Genomic DNA, 27,965 nt, shown 5'->3' with positions numbered 1-27,965 from the left:
TTATTCTATAAGTTATTCTCGAATGGGTGTCACAGTTGAATCGGCTCAAAATAAACTCTTTCATATAATCTTAAAATAATATCATCAATATGACATGTCAAATGTTAAATTGACAAAGTTAACCATAGAAATCATGCACAAACTTTCTCACGTTTGAAAGTTGAGAGTATTCGTTAAAATTTTTTTAAAAGTACAGAAAAATTTATCGAATATATATATATATTTTTTGTTAAATGAAATAAGAAATGGATAAACTAGAATTTGAGAGAGAGAAAAATAGTTGAAAAAATATTTGGAGAGAGAGAGAGAGAAAGAGAGAGGAGAGACGAAAAGTACTAAGTGGCAAAGAGAAAAAGGCAAACGCATTAATAACTCTCAATCTTTTATTTATTTATTTTTGTTTTTATAAAAGAAAAGAAAAAAAAAACTATAAGCAGAAGGGCGGTGCCCGACTCCTCAGGCAATGCCACGTGACAGGGACGTGACCTTCTACTCTGTCATTGCTCCTCCCTCTGGCCCCCCTCCCTCTCAATTTCTTTTTTATTTTAATTATTTTTTTTGGTTAAATTACAAGTTTATTTATCGAAATAGATTGCATTTGGATGATTCGAATATATATATATAGAAACAAGAGATTAAATAAAAAATCGATTTAAGTTGTTTCTCAATATTTTTAAAAATATGTTTAATAATAAATTTAGAAGTCAATTCAATATTTATAAATTAATATTAATTTATTTATTAATATTTTTGTTATAATTTTCTAGAATTGTATAATTTATAATATACTCAATGAAATCAGTTTATAATATGAAATAGTATGTTATCAAATCTTTCTTTGGCATGTAGTTCTACCTTTCAATGTTCTACATTTCTTTTGCATGTAGTTAAATATTATTTTTATAATTTTTATTATTTTGATCACAGAATTCGAAAATAGTTTTTAAAAATAAATTTGTCTAGTTGATATAAAAACCTATATATTAGCCACACATCATAAACTTTTAAGATGGTATCTTTCAATCGATTTTAAAATGTTTATACTATTTTTTTTAGTACAATATATGAGATGGGGATTCGAACTCACGATTTTTTGGACGGAGATAAGTGTCTTAACCTAAGCTATATATGTTTAGGTTGGTAAATGTTTCTACTACGTTTTTGAAGTTTCAATTTTATGTTTAATAATCACTATGTTAACTCCGTTCATATATGATTATATCACCAGATGTCCGACCAGCCATATTCCTTAAACAACACATTGAGTTAACGTCAATGACCCATCAAACACAAAATTAATGGTTCATAGATTATACAGACACAATTTTAAAAATTTAACGAACTATAGAAACTTTTTTAAAGTTGCACGAACTAAATAAACCAAACTTTAGAAATTTAAGAACCAAACTTATAATTTAACCTCAAATTTTTAAAGATCAAGATTTATTGTAGATATTTTGAAAATAAAACAAACTAGAATAATTTTAAAAGCCATCATATTTATACCAAATTATTTCTTAAAGAAAAAAAAAAGAAAAAAAATCAATTTATACTATTAAATTTGACAAGTTGGGTTAATTCTCATCTTAAATTTTCAATTCCATTCATTTTCATCATCTATTACTAATTTTAACAATAAATAAATTTAATAAAAATCCAGCTTTATACCTAATTAAGTTTGATTAATAAAAAATATTAAATAATTCTACTAAAACCTACAAATTAAAAAAAAATAAAATACCCGATCCTATCACTCTTGCATCTGCGAATACTTTTTTCAAGTATTTTTTAAATGAAAATCAACTATAAGATAAAAATTACCATAGTTTTTAAAGTTTAAATTTAAGATTGTAATACTCATCAGAATTTAAAGTATAAATATATGAAATCGAAAAGTTTGGGAGTGGAAAGTGATACACGCTATCAAATTGAGGGTAAAAATTGATGTTTCTGAATATATATATATAATTGCTAGAACTTGTCACTTTAAATATCTTTGCCATTGACTAGAAAAAGAAAAAAGAAAATGGAAGCCAGCTTACCCGTCATTCTCCTGCCACGTTTCAGGATTAGAAGGAGCAAGCTGTTTGCTGACAGCTGGATGGATGGCTGTGAGTCACCGCGGGACACGTGGATGGAGGATAACGCGTTTTGCGCGTGGTCCTTCCACGTGGACTTTTAAGATCACGCATTCCCGATGGGACGTTAATATCTTTTCTTCTTTTTTTTGCTTCAAAAAGTATTTATTTTCATTTTCTAGTTTTTCTCCTTTTTCCAAACGATATCTTTTTGGCTTTCACAATCATCAAGATTTGACTACTTTTCCAACAACTGTATGTTTTGGTTTTTCTTTTTATTTAAAAAGCACCATATTGTTTTTAGTGCGATTGGGAATTTTTTTATTGCCTCCAATTTTATTTTTAGTGGAATCAATCAATTTAGAGGTTGCAAATTTTAAGTTAAATACTATTTTCATTTCTATAAGTTTCACATTAGTTTATTTTAGACTACTTTTAAAACATTCATTTGATTTTTTAATCTCAACTTTTTAAATATTTATTTTGATCTTCATATTTTTAAAAAATAATTAATTTAATTTCTATTTACAAAATTTTAATACAAATTTATGACTAAAATTATGATTGACAAAAATAAAAATCAAATGACAAAAATGGTCACATTTAAAAAGTATAAAGACAAAAACAAATGTTCTAATAACTAAAATAAACAAAAATTTGAAAGTACAAATATCAAAATGAACCTGAACCCAAACCAAAAGATGGGGAAAAGTAGTATTTAAATATATTTTTTTTGTTAATTTGGACTATTTTATCACGTTAGCATAATAGATCTAACCGTTTCCTTTTTCAATTTTGAGAAATATTAAATTTAAAAAATGGAAGGGAATTTCATATATAATAAGATGGTTGTATGCTTTGAACAAAAGTTATGTATTTCTCAAACCTAGACACATAGAAGTTTTTTTTTTTTTTTTTTCCTTTTTTATGTTGACCACCACTCAAATTAATAGTCTATTACTTTTTTTGAAAAAAATTGCATTTATCTTTTCTAGTAAAAAATTTAATGATTGTACAGAAGAAAGATGCTGACTAGTACTCATTCATCCAATAAGTAGGTTTTTGGTTGCTGACTAGTTCAAAATTGTATTCATAATTACATAAATTGACAATCAAGTCATCAAAGAGCTACTAAAAATATATAAATAAACAAAAAAAATAAGAGACTATTAATTAAAAGGTGTTCAGCAATCCATCCAGCCATTACTTTGGTACGAGAAAAGAAAAAGAATTAGAAAGTTAAAAGCTCTACTTTTAGGTCACTTACTTGACTTTTCATATGCAAAGCCAAAGATCAGAAGGCCAAGTTAAGGGGCTATCAGCATCCACATGCCAAGATGTGGACTTTGGAACCATCAATCAAGGAAGAAATGGGTTCAAATTCCCTGCCAACAAGATCATATGAGAAAATTTTTCTAGCAATAAATTAAAACCATTCTAAATTTAACTAAACTATGAGATTTCCCAGCATGAGCAATAGCTCAATAGTTAAAATACCTTATTCCTTTCCATGAGGTCGGAAGTTCGATCTCCCATCCTCACATTTGTTGTACTAAAAAAAAAGATATGAAATCAACGGTCAACCCAAACACAACTCAATTGATTAAGATATTATACGTTTATTTTCTAAGATAAAAGATATTCAAATTTCTACCCACTCCACGAGTTGAACTACAAAAAGATATCAAGATCAATCCAACTTAGAATAGGCAACTTCAATTTAAAAAGGTTGAGGTGTTGTGCAATGTCTTCTTTCCTTTTTCTTTTTGGAATTCAACGATACTGGAGTTGGGGATTTGAACCTTTAACCTTTTGGTCGGAGATATATATTTTAACCAGTTGAGCGATGCTCAGATTAACTTTTGAGCATTGTTTTTGATCTAGAGTCTGTGGAATGCTTATTCTCAGGACCGGAAAATTTTACAAAAGTAGCTATCGAAACATGTTCTTTGTGTCGAAGAAACAAAATATTGATTCGAAAAGAAAGGAGAAGAGATTTTTAACATCACTCAGAGCATGCATGACCCTCCAGTAATGTGAATAAGGGTGTAGGTGTGGCTGACCTAAGAAATCACAACACTGTTTTTCTCTACCTGTTTGAATTAAATGTGGAAAGTTCTTAATGATATATATAGGGCAACAAACAGCAACAAAATGACTCATATGGTGCAAGAAGCTGAAATTGACAAAAGAAAGGTAACTAACTTGTTAGAAGGTGACAGTGGTTGGTGGGAATTGGACAACTTTCCATTGCCTTCTCCAACTTTCATCTGCTGGCTTGAAAATGAAGGGAAAAGTTAACTGTAATGAGGTTATTGAAAAGAAAAAAGAAAAAAAGGCATCAGCTGTGTGAAAAAGAAGAAAGAGAGAAAATAAAAACAGTGTTAGGTCAGAGATCATGTGCTGTTTAGTCCAACAATAAAAAAATCATGTGCTTCAACCAGCCCATGACTGAAAGAGAAGTGCCCCTGGTCATTAAGATAAATATGAGGTGCATCAAAAGTGAAAAGCAATCACTAATATTTAGATCCAGATAAAAGCATTAATATTTAGATCAAGATAAGAGCTTGAGATAATGATAACAATACTTACAGTAGACTCCTTTATGTCTCTGAATTCATATTCTTCATATTATCACTTTTGTATTGGAATGAACGATTGCCCTGAAACGAAATAAACAATATGTATCTAGTTTTTCGGATTTCTTTTCTAATATATAGCCAAATATCATGAAAATTTTAAAAATTATTTTGTATTTTTGAAAGAAATTGTAGGGTATTGATGAAATGAAATACTCTAATCCACACTATAAGCAAGCTTAGTTATCTTATACAACTTTATACAAGCCTGTCCCAAGAACAAATCAATCAATTTGAACAGAGAACACATTACTGAATCCTTTACCTGTTAGGTGGCTTGGCAAATGCGGCCTCCTTATAGTACCTGTGTGAACTGTTCCAAGTAAATGATATAATTCCCCTTTAGTGACGATTAGGAAATCTTCCACATAGGCGCAAGAAAATACTTGGAAGCTTCCCTCTACCAGCTTTTGTCAGCTATCCACAATCAGAAACACTTATCAAAATAAAAATGACCTCAGTGAAGGACCAACATTTATTGGCACATGGTTATTGCCAGAGACCTAGAGTTAATGAAACATTACATGTACGTGGTCGTAATACGACAAACATCTAAGAAACGAAACTCAAATAAGTTTTACGCAGCTTTCTGCATAGCTGGTACATTATTTTGGTCAAATACAGAGGCAAGCTGAATGATATGTCTTGATACCAAACAAAAAAACAAACAAATACAGGTTTTAATTTACACGTCCTTTCATGTACTGTTAATGTTTCACCCCTTGTTATCTTATCAAGGGCATTGATAACTGAATAAAATAGTGATATATGAATACTGCCCTATCAATAAATGGTCACAATTAAAAAGCATATGAGTAGCATTTTAAAAGAGTAGATGGTTGGAGTAAATAAAACAAAAAGGAAAATGAAGGACTGTACTGTAGAAGATATTAATATCCAAGCAAGGTGGTGCCAGGTTCACGTGAAGGAGTTCACAGCTCGCAGGTAATCTATTAAGAGAAGATGAGAATCATCATAAGCATAGAACTTAGCAAGAAAGTGCCATCGTTTCCTTTCCAAAATCAGTAAAATATTGTTGTTGCTCCATATCCTGTTCTATGGTAATTCACATAAAAAGTTGGAAAGACAAAATGGCTACCGCTTGTAAAATCCCACGACAAACAAAATTCTCATTAGGCTATAAATTTGGTCACTGAACTTTTAATTCTTGAGTTAATTCTAATAGGTCTTCGAATTTTGAGGCATGTCTATCTAGTTCCTAAATTTTAACAAAATTCTAATAGACTGTCCTTGTACTTACAATGGAAAACAAAAATTCTAATACACTCGTGAGAACTTTTAATTTTGTGTCCAATGAGTCAACATCATGAACTCGATCAGTTTACTACTTATACTAATAAATGCATAAACCTAACATAGAATCAACCGCAACATAATTCTAAAATATTACAATTAGCATGCAATGTAAGTTTTGAACCCACAAAGTTATCAAAAGGCACCTAAAATAAAGTTCAAGAGTGTTAAAAAAAATTTAATGTAAGAGAAATTTAATAGACACAACCTTAAAAGTTAAGAAACCAACCTATTAGATACTTTAAAGTATAAGGACTAAATGAACACAAGCTTGAAAGTTTGAGAATCAAACTTGTAATTTAACCTTTCATTATATTCCAGGCTTTCAATCATTCCCATCCAGACGTTCAATAAACAAGAAAAGATTCTAGCATTTCTAACCACCAGGCACCAACAACTGCCACATCCGCCCTGCAAAAAAAAGAAAAGAAAAGAAAATCATGCTCAATATATCAGAAGATATGCTCTACTTAAAGAGAACTTACGTGAAGAACCTCCATGAGGCAGGGCAGCAGTAATTCTTAAGTCACATGTTCAGATCACCACAATCAGTATCATGTCATCAGCAAAGATATACAAGAGTTACTTAGCAGAGTAGTCCTTGTAGAAGAATAGAATAGAGCCCCAGAACCACAGTAAACAAAGAACAAGAATTAAATAATGATAAGAATTTTTCAATTAACAGACTTGGGATCTATTCCAAATTAATTTCTCAATAGAAAACAAATTGATATGGACAAGAAAAAACAATAACATAAACAAGAAACTAACTCTCTCCCTCTGAAGCCTGTCATCTTTACAAATAGCATTAATTTCAACTTCTAACTGTAGAAATAACATGTATTGGGCCTACTGGCCAGAAAATAAATATAATTGTCTTCTTGGTTGGGAACCGGAATTAGGCATGTTAATAGTTAAAGCCTTAAGGCTTCCCTAATTCCAGTCGTCATGCAGCTTTACAATCCCTGCCGGCCAAAACCAGTGTCTTGCATCATAGCCACAAACTCACTGTAATCTATTCGACCATCCTGAAAATAGATCAAAGGCATGATGATTATAATGGGAGATAACCCTTTTAGATTTCACAGTCATTCAAACAAGAAAGGAAGCCAATGAGAATAAATAATAACTAAGGCAACAATTACATTATCCTGGTCAACTTCACGCATTATATCTTCTAAGCGGATGTCTGCCAAACCAAACTTTTCGCAAGCTTGTTGGAGCTCGTCCTGTGTGATGTATCCACTCCCATCTTTGTCAAAGTACGAGAAGGCAGCAAAGAGATGGTCCTCTTTCTGAATCTTGTTTAAATGGAGCATTGCTGCAACAAACTCGCCATATTCTATGGTACCACTGTTATCGACATCTGCCTGAAATATTGAATTGAAATAATATTTAAAAACAAAACTTGGGAACCCGGGTACTCAGTAGCATTTGGTTCAGTGATAATAATTATGACTTCCACGAAGCTGGAATGAACCATGAATAATTTATCTCACTAGAAACAATAGAAGAAATAGGCGTTATAATTCTGCAGCCAAAATATGTTTCTCAATTTTTGGAGGATACTATACGATAGTTTAATATTAGCATTGATATGATAATCGTTCAAATTGTGTCTTTAAATTGTCAATGATATTAAAACCGCACTGCGTGTTCTTTCAAATGTACGTGCAATCAAAATACATGTGCAACCATATCGGACACTACTAGCTTTTGAAGCTTTTAATTTCTCGATTCATTCCACCGACAATGCCACAAACGAGCCCATTTAAAATCCATCTTTCTCATTCACTATTCTTAGATTGCCCCTTACAAGCCAGCTTGGCCTAGCTGTAATGCATTTCCATATAGCAGATAGGGACTAAAAGGTGTCACATTTTCCCAAATCTAAACGGAAGCTTGAGTTTTTGACTAGTAAATCAAACGTAATCAAGTGGAATCCGAAAAATAAACTTCTGTTTGTTATCGAATGAAGTTAGAAAGAGAGATAAATTTGTCCTGGGACAAGATAGAATCACTTACTGCTTGCATTAACCCACTAATTTCAGAATCCTGAAGATTAGCACCCACTCTTTCCAAACCTTGCTTCAATTCCTCAAGAGTTATTTGACCACTGTTGTCTGTGTCTATCATCTTAAACATCTCCTTGAGGCCAGCAATTTCCTCTTCAGAAAGACTTTCTGCAATAACCTACAAATAAACAACAGGTTGAGTAAAGCCCTCTCACCAGAATTAAGAATATGCCTAAGTATAACAATAACCTTCGGGAGTTTGTATCTTTGAGATATATTCGTTTCTTGTTAAAAAAAAAAAAAGGATAACAATAATTTTCAGACAGGACCTTGAGCAATCAACCAACCAAATCACAAACTATTCGTCAAGGTAACATTTGCATAAACACTAAATAGTTGGTTCATCAAAACCATTTCACATGGTAAAATGCATTTTTTATGTTCGTATAAAATGTATTTGATAGCTGCACATGCAACACTGCAATACATGCTAGTTGATGGTTTACTGGATATGTGAATCAGAGTAAGATGATGAACACTCACTCTAATTGCTATTTTCTTGAGCCTGTTCATGGCAGAGAATTGATTCAAACGACTTAGAACAGCTGAATCAAGAGGTTTGTCAGGAGCAACTCCATCAGATTTTACCCATGGGTGGCCTGCAAAATCACAAAGGCCCTATTAGAAAGCTAATTAAACATACTGACATTGAGGTATGTTAAGATAAGCAAACTTCTATCCTAGGCAACAACAGCATTGTTAACAACTTAACAGTCAAATTTCATGAGAAAAACATGAAAAATGGCAATCTCATACTCCAAACCATAGACATGTTGTGAGCATGACAAGAAGTTTCAAGAGTCTCTTAGGCTGATACGCATGGGGACTGTCAATTATAACCATTTTATACCCACAAATGGACTGTATGAGGGGATGAAAAAGTTACCCAATCTTCCAGCTAGATCCCATCGACGTCTTATTTTGAAGCAATGGATAAAGTAAATAAGCCACAGAATGAATTTGATCCTTCACTTAATATTGCAGATTCAATAAAAAGAATTTAGCCTATATTTTCATTTTACATTTTTCTTTTTATGCTTCCCTATACCCAAGTAATTTCTAGAATTTGATTTTGCTTTTCAAACCCATCACGTCAGTGTGGACCTATTGCGAGACTGAAAACCGTGAATGCATGCACCAGAGGTATAAACTTACAAAGGACTTCGTGGGCTGTCAGCCTTTTTTTGGGATCTCTGACGAGCATTCTCCGCACTAGATCTTTAGCGTCCCCGGATATACTAGGCCATGGTTCTGATATAAAGTCAAGGTCACCTTTCAAAACCTGCTCAAAGATTCCTTGCTCCGTCTCTGGTCACCATACACCATAAGAACTTTATTACATAAGGTATGTACATAAAGTTGGTTAATTCCTATAAAAACAATTTATGGCTGAAAATTCCGAAAAGCTATGATTTTTTAATCCAGAAACTCACCGTCCCAGAACGGAGGCACGCCACTTAGTAAAATATAAATGATTACCCCAGCACTCCATACATCACACTCTGGCCCATAATGCTTCCGCAATACTTCTGGGGCCACATAATAAGGGCTACCAACCACATCTGTGAAAGTTTCACCTGAGAAGAAACTATTTCCAGTCAGACCAAAAAGAAATAGAATTGGAGATGTTAACAAATAGACCTCTCGTTGACTAGATTTCTTCTTAAACGTAGCTAGCTAACCATGGGCAACAATCTAAAATCAACACAACTCTTCCGTCACGGGTTGCCTATACATGATCCTAACCATTTTGTTTGATCGTCAGAAACAATACCCCATGTCCCTTTAGACAGTATAACCGAAAGATAATGCAAGCTTCTCTATACATGCAGTCATTCGAATTATTTGAAAAACCATGATACATAAAAAAAGAAAGATACACTAATTAAATGCATATTATTTTAAACAACATACTGCCTGCCGGCCTGTGATTTCTAGATCAACAGATTGGCTGCATCAAGTAAGCTGGACAAGGTCAATCATCATCACCACGTGCTGACTAACAAAATTACTAGTAATAGGTCTTATGCCCCTCGGTACCCATTTGCTTTTAGTGGTAGAATTCAAACAAAACCAACCTAAGTAAGATTTAAATATAGTCTATAATGTTTGGGTGTTTTTTCAATTGAGTTTCTATAGTTTAAATTTAGTTCTCCACCCTTTAACTTTTTTTTTTTTTGATATCTGTGAATGTCCGAGAGTAATTTTACGGGACAACCGTCTAATCCTACAACATTTGGTGCCGGAAAACACATAGAAATTACTAATTCAGGTAGGTGGTCATCATAGGTTGAACTTATTCCCTCTTAATTAATCTTATTTCATTTGGATCAATGAACCACCAATGATGGTTACTTTAACATTCATTGGTGACTTTAACATTTTTTTTTTAGTTTTATCCGTGATACTTTAATATGGCAACTAAATTAATATTCAATTAGTTTTACATTAACCCATTTAAATGATATACGAAAAAGGTTAAAACATAACGGATTAAATTAGAACTTTTTAAGTGCTACTAAATGTTTTAGCATACCTAAAATAACAAAGCTTAGGATGGGTGATTTGGAGGAAACTATTTCAGCAAACCAAAAGAATCTGTTGAAAGATGTTACCTGGCCTAAAGAACATGGAGAGCCCAAAATCGATGGTCTTAAGTGGTGACTCCTCTTGTTGGTTGATGAAAAGAAAATTCTCTGGTTTTAAATCCCGATGCATAACACCCAAAGAATGGCATGCTTCGACGACACCGACTATGATTCTAGCTAATTCAGCCGCTTTTCTCTCTGTATAGTGGCCCCTCTGTATAATCCTATCAAACAATTCCCCACCCGCACAAAGTTCCATTACAACATGAACTGCCACAGCGTCCTCATAAGCCCCCACAATTTGTATCACATTGGGATGGCCTGCTAAATGGTGCATTATCTGAATCTCTCTTCTAACATCCTCCACATCCTCTTTCGTGGTCAATTTCCTTTTCGCAATGGATTTGCAGGCAGTTTCTTTTCCCGTCGCCTTCTCCACACAGAGAAACGTGGTTCCGAACTGCCCTTGCCCTAGCTTCCGCCCCAATGTGTAGTGATCCTTTATGTTATCGGTTTTTCGCCCTAATACGGAATCAATTTGAAGTCCTGCGCTCGATAATCTCTTGATATGAGTGGCCTTCTTCGATTTCGCACCCTCTGGAGCCCTAGTTTCATCTTTAATCACTCTAGACGACATCTCGCGCTCCACTGCTCTGTGTGCATCGGTACTAATTTTCACCGTTTCAGGTGGCGTATTTTGAACATCACTTGGAGGATCTGAATCTTTGGGAGCATCGGCATTTTTGGAAGAATCAGAACCCGAATTTGTCTTACTTCTGCTCTCAGTTCCATCCTTGGGCGGAGGAAGTCTTTCCTCCGGTGGCCGGCTCGGCCATACTGCGGCCGTAACAGATTTCAAGAATCCATTATTGCCCAGATTTGGTCCTACACATGTGTTCCCCATCAATTTAGCAAACTCTAAGTCCTCGACATAATTTCCATCCTCTGAATCCCAACTCGCGAATTGATCTCCGATAATCCCATGAAAGGAACCAGAGCATTTAACCCGAAGCTCCCAAATTAGATCAAACAACCAATAATGTCTTCAACTCAAGGATCACAGAAGCTCGATCGATTCGCCAAAAAACACAAAAACAAAAACGGCAAATAGCCTCCAATATGAATGCAATCCAATTCACGCAATACGCCCAAAAACGTCCTCTGAAATCTCAAATTCGATCGCAATACAATAAACAGAGACTAAACAAGATGTGGTATGAATCAGAATGAGATAGAAATTCCAGAAAAACATGAAGGAGAAGGACGAAAGGAGGAGGAAGAGGAAAAGAAAATGGAAGAAAACAAAGGAAAGTGAAAGGAAAACGTTGAATTAGCGAGACAGGTAACCAAGTGGAGAAGGCATAATTGATGAAATTCTGAGAAATTGATCATCATCGTCAACGATTAAGCGTTGGAAGCTCCTCAATCGATCGACGTCCCAGCTTCGTGCGACAAAGAGAGAATAAAGAGAGAAATTATCGCTCAGAATCCTCCATCATCGACGGTTCTTGCATGGTATGGTGCTTTCATTGAAGCCCCCCATGTCACTTTGCATTGTTTTAGAATTTAACATTTTTTTCTATTATTGTTTTTATTATTATTATTAGATTTAATTATAATTTTGGTTAACTTTTAAAAGTTTTATTATACTTGCTTTTTTCCTTTCAAATTATGTATTCACCACCATATTGTACTAAAAAATGGTCTGGGATAATTAAATTCTATGCATTCTGATCCCTCAACTTCTACACATGTTTTATTTTTGTATTTTTTTTAGTTCAACAAATGTGGATAATATTAAAGATAAAATTATTAGGGTTTATATCTAAATTGAACAATATTATATAAATATGGAGGTGTGGAGGGATTCGTTGTCTCAAAGGGATATTTTATCCACGGAATCATACTCGAATTCGTTATATTTTGGTTCAACTTTCAAATAGTCCTAACTTTTCCATATTTTAGTTTAGTCTCTATAAGGTATTTGATCAATTACATACTTTTTGAAATTCATGTTAAATTTATGCTATGTATAAATGTATTGTAAGTTTTCTTTCTTCCTTAATGAGGCATTTTAGTAAATGACTTAAAATAAATGATGTATTTTCAAATATAACAAAAATTTCGTAATGGTATAACAAAAAAAAACATAATTTCAAATCATAATCAGAATTTTGTTTTTTTGAAATAAAATCATAATCAAAATTAAATATAACATAAAACACCCCATCATAATTATGGTATATTTGAATAAATAAAAATAAAAAATGTGACGTTTTTAGAAATACATATTAAATTTATGTCTGTAGAGTGAAATTTATTTTATTTGAATTTGAATTTGAGTTTTTTTAAGCCCATATTTCATTATTTAATGCACCAAGAAAATTAATGACAAACATTACCCTGGATCGTATGCAAAGTTTAAAAAATATAACATAATATTTGAAAGTTTAAACAAAATAGAATAAACAAATTAAGATTAAACTATAATTCTGTTTTACCTAGTATTTTAACTTTTAGAATATTAATTCACCCCAAACTTTCATGAAATTTTCAATTTAGTTCTTCCAGTAGAAACTTTGACTAATATGATTTATTAAATTTCATATCAGTCTTTTTAAACTCTTAGAGAAAAATAAAAATATTTTAAGTGTTCTGCAGATGATATAAATATTGGATTTTATTTTCTAAAGAAAATAGTGGATTTTCAAAATCACAACTTATACCTGAGCAATAAACCAAACTAATAGGACAGTTTTGTATTTCTTTTAAATTCACTACTTCTTTTAGTAAATTAATAGTTTTAAGCCTCTTATTAATTTGAGACATTAAGTTTGAAAATAAAAATCCCAATGTCATATTACCCCCTATTATCAAAATATATTTCATGGTAATTGTTCATACCGAAAAATATTTCGATAGTCACAATAAATCTTCGAGAATACTACAAGATATGACACCGAGTTAGCACTTCGAAGATTTTGTCACCATCCAATAACTGGAGAAATTAGTTTTAAATAAAAGATAACTTTTCGCCCACCCTTACACCACCATGACTAGGATATTTATAAGAGATAAAAGTAACCGTTGTTGTAAGGGAAGTTTCATCCGATATTCGTCTGAATTGACATGCACGTATTTACGTATTTTCATTTGATTAAAGATTTGTTGGAGAGATTGAGGCTCAATCAGTAATTATGTTTCTAATCATAAATTTGGAAACATTATTATATTGAAAGGTCTAAAATTTTAAAACTAAAATTGATAACATTATTATAGAAATATAGAACATATTCATTGTCTTAATAGAGCTATCGAGTACTTGGACCCTCCTTAAACTGCTCGTTTACTATCCACATATATTATTATTTTATATTTTAAAAAATCTCACTCGTTGGATTTTATAATTATTATAAATAGGATTAAATTCTAGTTTTGTTACTATACTAATTTGGTAGGTGCACTTTGACTTTTATTTATTTTGTTTTCATTCTAGTCTATGGTTTAATTTTGATTTCTGTAAATAATTTTTTTTATTCATTTTCATTTTGATCTCATTTCTTTCTATCATAATATTAATACCATACTTTACTCACTAAATTTCTTGAAAAGTAATCATAAATCTGTATTAAAAAGTTAATGTGCTAAAATTTTGCAAATATGGATCAAATTGCTCATTTTTTGAAAGTAAAAGTACAAAGACAAAGCAAATGTTTTAGAAATACAATGGCTAGAGTGAACAAAAATTTACCGTTCGAATATCAAAATGATCATTTTAAAAGTACAATGACTAAAATAAGATAAAGATAAAAATATCAAAACCAAGATAGTATTTAAGCCTGGATATTACAAATTTATGATATTGAATTTGATGGTAACTCTTTAATATACTACAAGTATTATTTTGAATTATTTAATTAGAGGAGTGTGAAAGAAGCCCTCCTCAAAGCCAACATGAACATGACTCCGCATTTAAGACACCTGACTCATTTCTTCAAGGTCGGAAGTTCCATCCCTCGTCCCAACATTTAACGTACCTAAAAAAACCTCCTCAAAAGACATCCAAATTTTTATGGAAATTATTAATTAATCAACACAAACAACGAACAATTTTTTACACGTCAAAGCAAGCATAGTTCTGCGATAATTGACATATATGTTCAACCATAGATTATAATTGTGAGTTCGAACACCATCTCAATACGTTATAATACTAAAAACCAATTTGTTTACACAGAATTTTAAAAACCAAATACATGTGAAAATACTAGAATACTATGCACTTCAAAATTTAGAGTCTAAACTATAATAAGTTTAAAAATTTAAACACCAAAATAAAATATAAATTTCAATAAAAATTTCAAATGCTAAGTTTAGAAATAAGAAATTTATATCACTATTTGATTCCCATTTTTCAAATTTTAATTTTCATTAGATTCTATGGATATTTTAATGTCAATTGATTTACAATAATAGGAGGGATTTTTCAACATTTCTATACAATATTATAAAAAATCGACAAAATAAAAAATATCAAATCAATAGTATGAACATAATATTAAAAATTAACGGTTCTTGAATTATTTAGAAAGTATAAAAAATTTATTTGTTAATTTAATTATGAATTTTTTATCTTTGTAATTTTTTTAAAAAATATTTGTTGACGTAGATATATTATCGATATTTTTATAAAATTAAAATCTTTTAACATTTCCATCATTGTTTAAGACCTTGAATATATTCCACAAGTATTTTCGATTTTAACCCCGACGTTTTTAAAAAGTTTAATTAAAATAAAGATTAAAAATTAACATTTTATAGGCCGTCAGCCGGCAAACTAAAATATATTTTAAAAATTTTCGAAAAGACCAATTCAAAGCACAGGATTTGTTTGGCCTTTTCTTCCATGTTTGTTTCACCATCCCCGAATCCCCGACCATGCAAAAATAATAATAATAATAATAAACTAATAAAATAAAATAATTCTTCTTTTTTAAGTTTCCTCGTTTGTTATATTTATTTGGGTATATTATTGGCCACAAAATAAACAAACGTTATCTAGATAGTTTTTTTTTTTTTAATTAGGAGATCAGCTGAGTAAGAATTAGAAAAATATATAAAAATTAACAACATGTTGGTTTCAAACATGTAAGTATAAAAAATAAAAAATAAATCAATCAAGGATTCAAGGTTGACTTTTTCAATATCTTTTTAAATAGTTTATTTGATTTGGTTTAAATATATGGTTTTTGTAGCTGAATTTTTATTAGACGTTCTTTTTTACCCTTAATTTTGAAACTTAATATTGATTTCTTTATAGGTCAAATTACAAATTTGGTCTCTAGACATAGTTTCAAAATTTCTATTGAGTACCATGAGGCTCACAGTCTTTATAGTTTAGTTAAATCTTATAAATCATCCATGTTGTAACTATATTTGTAGTATTTTTTTTCCCTATTTGGCTAATTGTGTAATTGGTCGTTTTAGGGTTTTAAGGCGACAACAAAAGAATAGAAGAAATTGTAATTTAGATATGCTTTGTGAGGTTTAAACAAACTATGAGACCAAATCAAAATTAAGCTCAAACCATAATGACTAAAATATAACTTTTATAATCATACGTAAAAACTATATATATACAGAAAGCCATATGAACCAAATCGTAATTTACCCATTTATATATAAGTATATGTTGCTATTTTAGGGTCTGTTTAGTTATAAAGTCGTTCCTGTTTCTTATGTATGTTTCTTATTTTTAATAAAGAAAAAAATTAATTGCATTGCTCCATCCTCATTATAATAAAACAATCATAATTGGAAATGAGAAAAAAAAAATAATAAGAAATTTTTTATTACAGAATGTTTCAAAAAATGATAAACAATAAACCTAGTTAGTTGCAAAATGTTTAGATTCTCTAATAATTTAAAAACTATAAACTAGAAAATAAACAAGAACGTCAAGTTTGATCCTCTGCCGTGACAGGAGGAATCAAAGCTCAATGAAAGCAGAAGAAATTTGTTAAGTTTTGGAAGGTCAAGTAGGCAAAAAAGAAATGGTGAAATCTTCTATTATTGCATAATCAATATTTTTCTTACCTAAACTCTTCTTTTTTCTTTCTCTAGAAATCTTGCAAAATGACCAAGCAATTTTAGCAACCAAAAGGTAATTGACTTGGTACTAAAATCATATTTTATTTAATGAGAGAGAGAGAGAGAATAGATTAATTATTTCTATTTAAACTCAATTCACTTACGTTCCTAATTAATTCATTAGAGCAAATTAAAGAAGAAGATCACGTAGAAGAAATCTAACCAAATTCCCAAACCCTAGCGCGCGATTTCCAGAAACAATGAGCTCCGCCGCCGCGAGGAACCAGTTGCAATTGCGCGGTCCAAGGCCGCCGCCGTTGACGGTGAACGGAGCCTCCGTCAAGATCCTCAAGAAATCGACGGCGAATCGCCGGTCTCCGGTCATCGTGTACCTCCGATCGCCGAAGATTATCCACGTCCGGCCTGAGGAGTTCAAGATCTTCGTTCAACGCCTCACCGGAAACCGAACCTCCTCCGTCGCCGTCGTCGCATCGTTTTCCGGTGAGGAATTCGTATCCGCCGGCTTGCCGTCGTAGCTCCGGCCGTGTTCCGGCGGATCCGTTTCGTTTATTTACAGGTTCACTATCACTGGTTGTATATGATAATTGTTTGGTATGGAAGTCGAAGATCAGTTCCGTGATTCCGTTGGCCAAATTTTCATATTTTCCTTTAACTTTTTCTTACTTTAATTTTTTTTTCCCACATGAGTGAAATAAAAATTAAAAAAAGATATTAAGATAAATTATTTTTAAAATATATAAAAATTATTTCCATCTCTAAGACCCTATTATCATCTCTTAGATCTCTCGTTGCTGTAATTATCTATAATATAATATAATACACACATATATATAAGCATGAAGAAGAAATTTTGTTTGGACAATTTTGTCCTTATTTTCAAAAATAACGTTTAAATGGTCTATATTAAATGATTTTTTTATTTAAAATCATCTACTCCCACTCGTGATTTGGCTCCTTTATTTAAGTTTTAATTTTTAAATACACTAGTCTGTAACACGTTTACATGTCGGTGTCAAAAATAACGTTTAACATGTAAAAAAAAAAAAAAAAATACACTAGTCTGTAACATGTGCGGGTGATATAGGAGTACATATCATATCAATTACCTATAATTAAATGCTATTAAATCATAAATTTTTTCATATTCTAATATTTTAAATGCAAAATCAAATAAAATTGAAAAATAATTTTAAATGGTAAAAAATTTAAAATCAAAAATCAAAAGACAGAAACAAAACCTCCTGTTATAGGGATTAGTAAAAGGACATATAGTGGTATTTATTAAAATGAAGGGTAATATTATTGAAAGATATTTTTTCCATTTCTACATCTGTACTTTTATATATATTATAGATATAGATGTAGATGTAGATTATATATTTATTTCATTTAAGCGATTGTTTATTAATGCATTGTTTGAGTAGCGGATCATAATAGGAAAATATTTGCTTATTAGCAATAATGAAGCTTAAACTACCTCCCGTTCATTTACGAGTATCTCAACATTACTTTCAAAATTTATTATTTATTATTTTCATTTTAATAATTAAATAATTTTTAAAGTAAAAGTTCAAATATACATTCTAACTAATAATTTAAACACATTCCTAAAACCAGTAGGGGAAGAATGTGAAAAGTTTGAATATAAAACTCTTCCCCATTTATTCTTAACCATTAATTTTAAAATAAATGACGCTATAATTATTTATTATTATTATTTTTTTATACAACATGTGGGAGATGGTTCGAACTTTTAAAGATTATATTGTTTTAACGATTAAATAATGTTTTTTTAGTACAATAAATGAGGGTATGAGTCAAATAGATTATTGTTGTCTAAGTGCTTCGAAGATTATGAAGAAAAAAAAGATGAAGCAAAGAGAATCTCCCTCTATTTTTCTTAATAATGGTTTGAGAGATAATAAATAAACAAATTGTTTTGCACGAATATATTTTAAGCAAATATGATTTCTCAGTAAAAAAAGAAAAAAAAATTCCTTTGTAGGATATGAAATATGCATGTCGTTTTGTTTATTTAAACTATTTCTTCCTTCAAAATATTGACTTAAAGAAAAAAAAAAGTTAATATTTTAAAGGTCATTCAACCGATCCAATGATGTGGAAAGTTAATCTACTTTTTTTATTACATATTATCTCAGAGAATGCAAATTTATTTTAGATGCAAATTTAAAATATATCTTCACTCACTCTGTTAATAATGATATACTAATTTTATTTACATGACATTTAATTAAATTTAAAATATATCTCCACTCACCTTATTGATAATGATATGCTAATTTTATTTACATGATTAAATTATGACATTGAATTAAATTTATTTTTTATTTAAAATAAAACAAAAAAATGCAACATTTGATCCTTAATTTATTTTCCTTAACAAAAAAAGAAGATTAAAAGAACAGAAAATACTTTAATCTTTAAAATTTTAAATTTTAAAATTGTTAAATTTTATTGACACATAATTAATTCATAAACTTATTAGTTTATCACATGTCAAGATACTAATCTAAACTTAGCTCACTTATTAAGAGATATATCCCGATTAATAAACAGCGAGTTTGAATTTCCATACTTACATATTGTTGTTATTAGACTATTTGATACATTTGTTAATTTTATTAATTTAATAATTAAGATAACTTGTCATAAATGTGACATAGTTAGAGTCTGACATTTTTTACACATTCAAAAGATATTATAGACTTTTGAAGCTAATTATATAATGAATAAAAAAAACTTTCCATTATTGCAAACTAAATAGATAATTATGTCTTGTATAAAAAAAATAATTATGTTAAAATGAGCATAGCTTAGTCATTAAGGAATTTTGTTAATTTCTTAGAGATTAGAGGTTCAAATCTCCCTCCCACATTTATATATATAATTTAAAATTGAAAGTCAAACGAACATGATTCAGCGATAATTGACATATATCTTAAACCAAGACGTTGTGAGTTCGATCCTCCACTCTTACATGTTGTACTAAAAAAAATCAAAAAGTTAAAAGACTTATTATAAACTTTTGAAATTAATTAAATTATGATTTTTTTAATTATTGTGAATAATAGAAATAATGATGTGAAATTGAACTTAATTCAATCATTAAGACATCTTTGCTTGTTTCCTAGGAGGGATGGGAGGTTGAATCCTTCGTCCCTGTATTTTTATATATTAATTATAAAAATTTACGATGAAACTTTTATTTCAAGAATGCCATAATCTGGGCTCTTAATCTCTAGCCCATCGGCCGGCCCAATACAGAGCCCAGATCCAGTTTCTTTAAACTTTCTTCCATCTCTCAAACCCTAGTCTCGATCCCGCGCCTGCCCATTGCTCTGCTTCGATCTTCGTTCTCCCTTCATATCAGGTGCTCTTCTCGATCCCCTTGATATCTTAGGAGTTCCAGACCTCTTGTCGTTGTATTGTATGATTGTTTTCCCCTTCGGAATCGAACCGAGTAAACCGAGATTGTTCTTTATTTGTAAAAAACATCGATACTCATATGAAATTCTACCCTTTCGGATCCTATACACAAATTGCTTACCATCATGATGTGCAGAAATTGATCGAATCGGACCCACGAATCGATCGATCGATCGAATCGGAACCCATAAATCGAATCGGTGGATCGATCGAATCGGAACCCATAAATCGAACAAATCGATTGATCGAATCGGAACTCACAAATCGGTCGATCGAATCGGAACCCCCAAATCGATCGATCGAATCGGAACCCCCAAATCGATCGATCGAACCAAACCCCCAAATCGATCGATCGAGATCGATAAATCGGAACCAACAAATCGAGTTTGTTTCCTCTTCTGTTTTCCTCCTCCTCCTTACTCATTTAACTCCCCTCAGATCAGCCTTCTCTTCAATCAATGCCATCATCACCTAAAAATTTTATTTGTCCTAGCCCTAATATTTCTAACAGGAGACATGGTGCACGTTTTTTGTTTCAATTTACATTTTTTTTCACGTGTGAAGGGATTTGTAGTTTTCATGTATCCAGAAATTTTGTGGATATTTTGGTTGCTATTGTGACTTATTCTACTTGTTCTTCTCTTCGTTTATCTTTTGCATCGCTTTAGTACTTCTTCACAAGGCTTGCTTGATTTTCCGTCATGTACTGGAGGAGTGACATCAACTTATGGCCTGTGAATTAATCTCGAAACATTGTTTACTTCTTTTTTTTTTCCTTTTTTGTAATATTTTCAGATTGGAAACCAACTATTTCACACTTGTTTCTCATAACAGTTTTACGAAGTCATTGATTTTACTGGGTTTTATTTTCTTTCATTCCCGTTTCTTCTAGAATCTAAATTTTAACGCATATTTTGTTTTTGGATTTCGATATGTTACTAAATTTCGTTTTCTATCTCGTTCGACCTTTTAAACTAATATCTTTTACATTTTTTGTTTAATTTTATTTTCCTACTTGCTTTGTTTCTCAAAACAAAAGAAAATCTTAGATCTTTATGCCCCGATATATAAACGGATGCCTCAAAATGTTGGATGCCCCGATATAAAACGGATGCCTCAAAATGTTGGATGCCTCCGTATAAACGGATGCCTCAAAATGTTGGATGTCCCGATATAAACGGATGCCTCAAAATGTTGGATGTCCCGATATAAACGGATGCCTCAAAATGTTGGATGTCCCGATATAACCGGATGTCTCAAAATGTTGGATGCCGCGATATAAACGGATGTTGTATGTCCCGATATAAAACGGATGCCTCGAAATGTTGGATGCCCCGATATAAAACGGATGCCTCGAAATGTTGGATGCCCCGGTATAAACGGATGCCTCAAAATGTTTGATGCCCCGATATAAACGGATGCCTCAAAATGTTGGATGTCCCGGTATATATATGGATGCCTCAAATTGTTGGTCTGATATAAACGGTAAGCATTTAAATGTTGGATGTCTTGATGTAAATTGTTTCCAAAAGAACATTGAATGCCTTGATATTAAACGGTTGCCCAAAACTTTTTGATGCCTTAACATAAATGTTTGCAAGAAGTTGGAAGCCCCTATATAATTGGTTGCTTTAAAATGTTGGATGTTTTAATATGAACAGATACCTCAAAATTTTTTAGGCCCTGATATAAACAGATGCCTTGAAATGTTTGATTCCTCGATGCCTAAAAGCTTTGGATGCTCCAATATAAATTGATGCCTTAAAATTTTGGATTCTTCAATAGTGCCTCAAAATGTTGGATGCCCAATATTTACCAAATGTCTCAAAATGTTGAATTGCCCCGACATAAATGGATGCTTCAAAATATTGGATGCCCAGATAGAAAAGGATTCCTCAAAATGTTGGATGCTTTTATAAAAATGGATGCCTCGATTGGCGTTTAAATGATGGATGCTTTGAGATAATCAGTTACCTCAAATGTTGGATGCTTCCATATAATAAGTTTCCAAAAAAATGTTGGATGCCTCAATGTAAATGATTTCGTAAAAATTGTAGGATGCTCGATGTAAATGGTTGCCTAACAAATGTTGATGTCTTGATGTAAACAGTTGCCTTAAAAATGTTTGATGCCCCTGCGTAAACGTTTACCTAAAGAATATAGGAACCGGTTAACTCAAAATCTTGGATACTTTGAAATGATTGCCCCAAAATATTGGATGCCTAAATATAAATCCTTGCTTTGATTGATTGGTTACCTCAATATATAACATTCCCAACTGCTCCTTTGATATATTGGTTGCCTCAAAATATTGGTGGTTTTAATATAGGTTTCCTCGATAAAAATGGTTCTCAAATGATTGGCTGCCTCCATATGAATGATACAAAATTGTTGGTTGCCTCTGTGTAAATAATTGCCTCCAAAAATTGGTTCCTTGAAAATATTGGTGACCAAGTATGTTGCCTCAAACATTGGTTGTTTCAATATAGGTTATCCCTATGTAATCGATTACCTCCAAATATTGTTGCCTTGATATATAAATCTTTCATAAATGATTGTTTCAAAAGATAGGTTGCCATTATATAAATATGTTTCTTTGAAACATTGACAATCACGATACAATGTTGCCTTTGTTGTCTTGTAATTGGTTGTCATGATAAATATAGGTTACCTCGGAATCCTGGTTGCAGCTTAGAAGGAAGTTGCCTCAACGAAGGTGAAACTTTTGGCTCAAAATTTGGTCAGCAATAAGGTTAAACTTTCTGTAGAATGCTTGTCCCATGACTTTCTGCAACCGTCTGACAATTAGATTGTGGGAAAAAAAGTTACATGATGATATTTTATAACAGTGGGAAAAAATGGTAAGAAAACTCCTAAAAAAAATATCACTTTCTTCAAATGGGAAAAAAAATTTCTTACCTCTTTGAAGTAGTGGATGTTCTGTTACTGACCATCATTATTGCTTTGGGATGTATTTTTTCTTAAATTCTTGAAACTGCGCTTCTACGGACACGTATGCTATAAATGTGGAGATATAGCTTGTTGGATTATGCTATGACTCTCATACCATGTGTTTTTAAGAATGACTCGGTTTACTTATGTTTTGTAGACCAGTGTCTACTAAACGAAGCATACAAAATGAGTAAGAATACAGGCTGCACCGAAAATGTTTGTAGAACGAATTGAATGGGGAGTAGCTACATTTTGTTTTTTCAAATTTTATGCTGTTATGAAATGATGGACTGAATGGAGAGGGTGAGCACTACAACGAGGGAAACGTCAATTAATGGTGCTATGAATGATCCTTTTTTGTTTTCCCAAAATTTGAAGGGGATTGTCCCAAAACAAACTGGCCATTGTTTGTTTTGTTACTCTAGGGACCAGCTCCGAGTAAAAACTAAATTTGATTTGAGAAGCGATCTTGGTGTAGTAAAAGGAATTATAGCAGGCTCTTGCTTGAGATGGTGACTTCCTGATGGGATAGTATGTTTCTTTGTCAGTTAACATATATGGATGGGATTATAAACAGTTGGAATTAAACTGGCATATTAAAGGTGACAATACTCATATTTGGCTTGGTTACAGTTGAATACGTCTCCTCAGGAAAGAATGCAGCATAAACTTGTGTTTATTGAGACCCAAGATGTGGTGGAGACTATTCTGGCTCTCGACAAATTACCGCAAGGCTTGCGATTGTGGGAAAGGTACTGTGTTTTTCTCCGTATCCAGGAATCATATTGCGCTGTCAATGCTTTCCCTTCTCTTTTTGAACTCAGCTGTTACAAACATGATCAGGAGAATCCTCAATATAATGCTCAATATTTCTCTGTCTGGATGAATAAACATTAATTACTATCGAGTATAGTGCATGACATTTTTTCTGCTTCATTTTTCCGGATGAAACATGTGAATTTTTTTCATATCCGTAGGACAAATATCACTGTGCTTCGAGTGTATTTACAGCAACCATAAAAAAAAAACATTGCAAATGGGAAAGATGATGCAACTAATGAGAATAAGAGGCTGCCTTTCGACTTTGGACTAGCAAATGCTGCTAAATATTACCACAAACTGCCATGGTTCTACCATATCATTTATTCTCTCTTTATGTATCTTATACCTCACTTATGAATCTGAATTGTCATTCGTTTTTTAGATTTGATTTTACCACCTCTGATATAGGATTATCATATGTGATAACCACAAGTTTCACCATTTTATAGGTGGAATTTGTTCCAAGGGTGATTTTTGGTAATTAGTACTATTTGACATTATTTTATATCAGTCTGATGCTCATGCTATAATAACAAAAGATATGATATTTGTTATTCGTTGAACTTTTATAGTAACAATTTTGTGTTTAACAAAAGAAATTGGCAGGGAAAATTTGATTGGTATTTTATTCTTAATCCTAAGCTGTTTCTGCTAGCTCAATGTGATTGAATAGTATAGTACAGACATAAATATGTGAATTTTATTTCATGTACATTGAACTTTGCTTTAAGTGCATTTACAGCCACCATAAAAGAAAACATTGCAGATTGGAAAGATGATGCAACTAATGAGGATGTTAAGGGGCTGCCTATGGACAATTACATACAAACTGTCTCAGGTTCTACCATATCATTTATTCTCTTTATGTTTCTTGTGCAAATCTGCCTTGTTCGATAACAATTTTGTTTTTAATTTTCGGCTTTTAAAAGTTATGCTTATACCCTCACAAATTTGTTATGTTTTTCCTACGTAGCAATTGAAGTCCTTTTATCTCGCCCTTCTTGCTTTCAGGCATCATACCTCATCAATTCCTCTCTCTTAAGTTTGAGAGGTCTATTATATGACTTTTTTTGGTTGAAGTCCATCCTTCTTCACCTTTTAGGGCCAAGGGGTGGGATGACAGTAGAATTAGTGATTTTTTCTAGTGATTTTGAAAAAAAAAATTAAGTGATACTTTAAGAATTAATTTAAAGTGATTTTAAGTTTTTCTAAAATCGATTTTTTAATTTTTCAAATATGATCAATGAAAGAGAAAATAATTTTGACAATGGTAAAGTGATTTCATCCTTTCAAACACATCCTAAATTCTCCGCAAATGAATTATCAACTTTAACCAAAATTATCGTTAGCGTAGAAAGCGCTCTCTTTTTTTTTTTTTTTTTTAAACAAATGGTTGTTTCTCTAGATCTCTAAGCCCAAGGTTGGTTAAATTTTTTGCTTTATTTTATTTTCTAACATTACTGTCTCTCTTTCATTCATTTTTCTCTTCAATTACTCTATTTTTATGATTGCTTTGATATAACGATTACTCTTAAAAATATTTGTCCATTTGATATAATTCTTGTCTCGATATAACTGCTACCTTGAAAATTTGGTTGTCTGTTTCTTTCAAATGTGATGGTTGCTATTAAAATAATGTTCTTCAAATATTTCTTGCCTTTGATAATAATGTTTTTTTTTCCAAATATTGGTTGGCTTGATAGAATAATTGCCTCAAATAGTTGCCTTGGTATAATAGTAGCCATCAAATATTGGTTTTCTTGATTTATCGATTTATCTCCGACTATTGATTCTTCCTCGACATAAATGGTTGTCTCAAAATATTGGATACCTCGATATAAATGACTTTCTCAAAATGTTAGATATCGCGATATAAACAGGTTAGGTGTCTTAAAATGTTGGATGCCCCAATATAATTGGGTGCCTCCAAAATGTTGGATGCCCTGATATAAAAGAATGCCCCAAAATGTTGGATGCTCTGATATAAGAATGCCTAAAAATGTTGGATGGCTTGATATAAATATATGCCCCAAAAATGTTGGATGCCATGATAGAAATAGATGCCTCAAAAGTTGGATGCTCCGATATAAACAGTTAGCTCAAAATGTTGGATGTCATGATATAAACAGTACACGTTTACATGTTGTAAACGGTTGACTCAAAATGTTGGATGTCTTGATATAAACAGTTAGTCTTAAAATGTTGGATGCCTATCATAAATGGTTGTGTGAAATGTTGGATGTCAAGATGTAAATGGATGCTTTTAGAATGTTGAGTGCCTCTAAACGACATGCCTCAAAATGTTGGATTCTTTGATACACATGGGTGTCTCAAAATGTTGGATGCTTCGATATAAATGAATGCCACAAAATGTTTAATGCCCGAAGATAAGTGGATACCTCAAAATGTGGGATGTCCCAAGATAAACGACACGTTGGATGCCTCAATGTAACCAGTTGCTTAAAAAATGTTGGATGCCTCGATATTAAATCATTGCCTAATAATGTTGGACGTCTTAACATAAATGGTTACCTCAAAATGTTGGAACGTCTAAGGCACGGATGGCGTTGATGGATGGCGGGACCAATGGCGAAGCACGACTACGAGGAAGGATCGCGATTTATGGCGAAAAACACGACGAGACCAACGCGAGATCCATGGGATTGCCGATGATGCCGATTTCGACCTTAATATATATTCCTTTTAACATGGGATTGTTGAAGTGGGTTCTAATTCTTGGAAAAGAAAACTGTGCATGAGGATTCAATATAGATATGACCTTGCTGTTTCAAAAGTTTCATTCTAAACTTTAATATTATTAGGGAGCTTCTTTCATTAAAATCGATATGAGATTTTAACGGCCTAGTAACTTGATGCAGCTTAGCTGTTTAGGATTTGAGAGAGATACTTTACTTCTTTTTCACAACCGAAGAGTAAAAATTTAGACAATTCTCACAATCAATGTACAAAACTTAGGTTTAGGCTATGAAAAATGTCAAGGAATATATCAACAACATCGAGAAAGATGATTGTGTTATTGTAGATAAATACAGGCAATGGTGACTTCATGGATGAACAAATGGTTCTATTTGGACAACTTAATAGTTCAAATGTTGAAACAAAATTTTTGAAAAGATAGGAATGTAATTGAAACCCACGGACTACGGTATATCAATGATATTTTTTTATAATTTAGAGTATATTTCTCAAATATATGTATCAATTTTATTAAGAATATAATATTTCAAATAAAATAGCGGTGAATTGAATATTTAACTATTCAACTCATAGAGGTACAAATAACATAGTTGGTTATTATCTATTTCCAACATGAACATAATTCAGCGACAATGATAACTCATTATTTAACTACGCCAAGTTTTTTCCTTATTGAAAATATTATATTATTTTCTTATAAAAATAAAGGAGCTAAAATTGAAATATAAAGTATTAGGTAAAAAGTCAAAGGAAAGTTTAAATTTTTACCCCTAAAGGCGAGATAAATCAATTTATCAAACTTTCACCAACATATTTTGTTGAAATTAGTGAGTAAATCTTAGATTTTGAATTAATATTGCAATTTCTACCTTTTACATTTACTCACTAACTTCAACAAAGTTCTAAGTCATAGTCCAATTTCAAAAACTAAGAATTTTTTTTTTTCTAAAAGCTAGTTTTTAATTTTTGAGATTTAGCAACAATTTCAAAAGTATTTTAAAAAAACATGAATTAGAGTAATAAATAAACAACTTTTTTTTATTATTAGCCAAGAGGTGAGGATTCGAACTTCTATCCTTTTGGTGGAAGATATATGTCTTAATCAATTGAATTATGCACCGGTTAGCCTAAACTTTAATTTTAGGAAGAAAAAAAACAAAAACAAAACATAATCATTTCAGTGCTGGTTGTACTAAAAAAAAATCACAAACTTATAGCCCA

At 31.5% G+C, this 27,965-nt stretch overlaps 1 protein-coding gene and 2 long non-coding RNA genes across 5 annotated transcripts; 1 reads left to right on the top strand and 2 right to left on the bottom strand.

Annotated features, from left to right (window-relative positions):
- Positions 1–3,023: 3,023 nt before the first annotated feature.
- Positions 3,024–4,971, bottom strand: LOC111019359 (uncharacterized). The gene is made up of 3 exons (XR_002602534.2): positions 4,284–4,971; positions 3,576–3,630; positions 3,024–3,463 (listed from the first exon to the last, which is right to left on the bottom strand). It is a non-coding gene; the product is annotated as an uncharacterized LOC111019359 (long non-coding RNA).
- Positions 4,972–6,689: 1,718 nt separating this feature from the next.
- On the bottom strand, positions 6,690–12,236 carry LOC111019358 (calcium-dependent protein kinase 20). Its single transcript, XM_022295729.2, has 7 exons — positions 10,722–12,236; positions 9,540–9,683; positions 9,262–9,414; positions 8,590–8,705; positions 8,057–8,224; positions 7,177–7,401; positions 6,690–7,059 (listed from the first exon to the last, which is right to left on the bottom strand). Exons 1-7 carry the CDS (start codon positions 11,596–11,598, stop codon positions 6,988–6,990), a joined length of 1,755 nt encoding a protein of 584 aa, XP_022151421.1. The 5' UTR covers positions 11,599–12,236; the 3' UTR covers positions 6,690–6,987.
- Positions 12,237–19,975: 7,739 nt separating this feature from the next.
- LOC111019387 (uncharacterized) lies at positions 19,976–26,820 on the top strand. 3 transcript variants are annotated; one of them, XR_002602542.2, is made up of 3 exons: positions 20,066–21,737; positions 22,919–23,956; positions 24,182–26,820. It is a non-coding gene; the product is annotated as an uncharacterized LOC111019387 (long non-coding RNA). The 3 variants fall into 3 exon arrangements; XR_015790925.1 differs by having other exon boundaries at positions 19,976–20,196; positions 22,919–26,820; XR_015790924.1 differs by having other exon boundaries at positions 19,976–21,737; positions 22,919–26,820.
- Positions 26,821–27,965: the final 1,145 nt, after the last annotated feature.

Source organism: Momordica charantia (assembly GCF_013281855.1).
Source record: "Momordica charantia cultivar OHB3-1 chromosome 5 unlocalized genomic scaffold, Mcharantia_2.0 BLBB01000005.1, whole genome shotgun sequence".
In the NCBI taxonomy this organism is placed as follows: domain Eukaryota; kingdom Viridiplantae; phylum Streptophyta; class Magnoliopsida; order Cucurbitales; family Cucurbitaceae; genus Momordica; species Momordica charantia.
The sequence above is the reverse complement of the archived record's forward strand: the minus strand, read 5'-3'. Positions and strand labels throughout refer to the sequence as shown.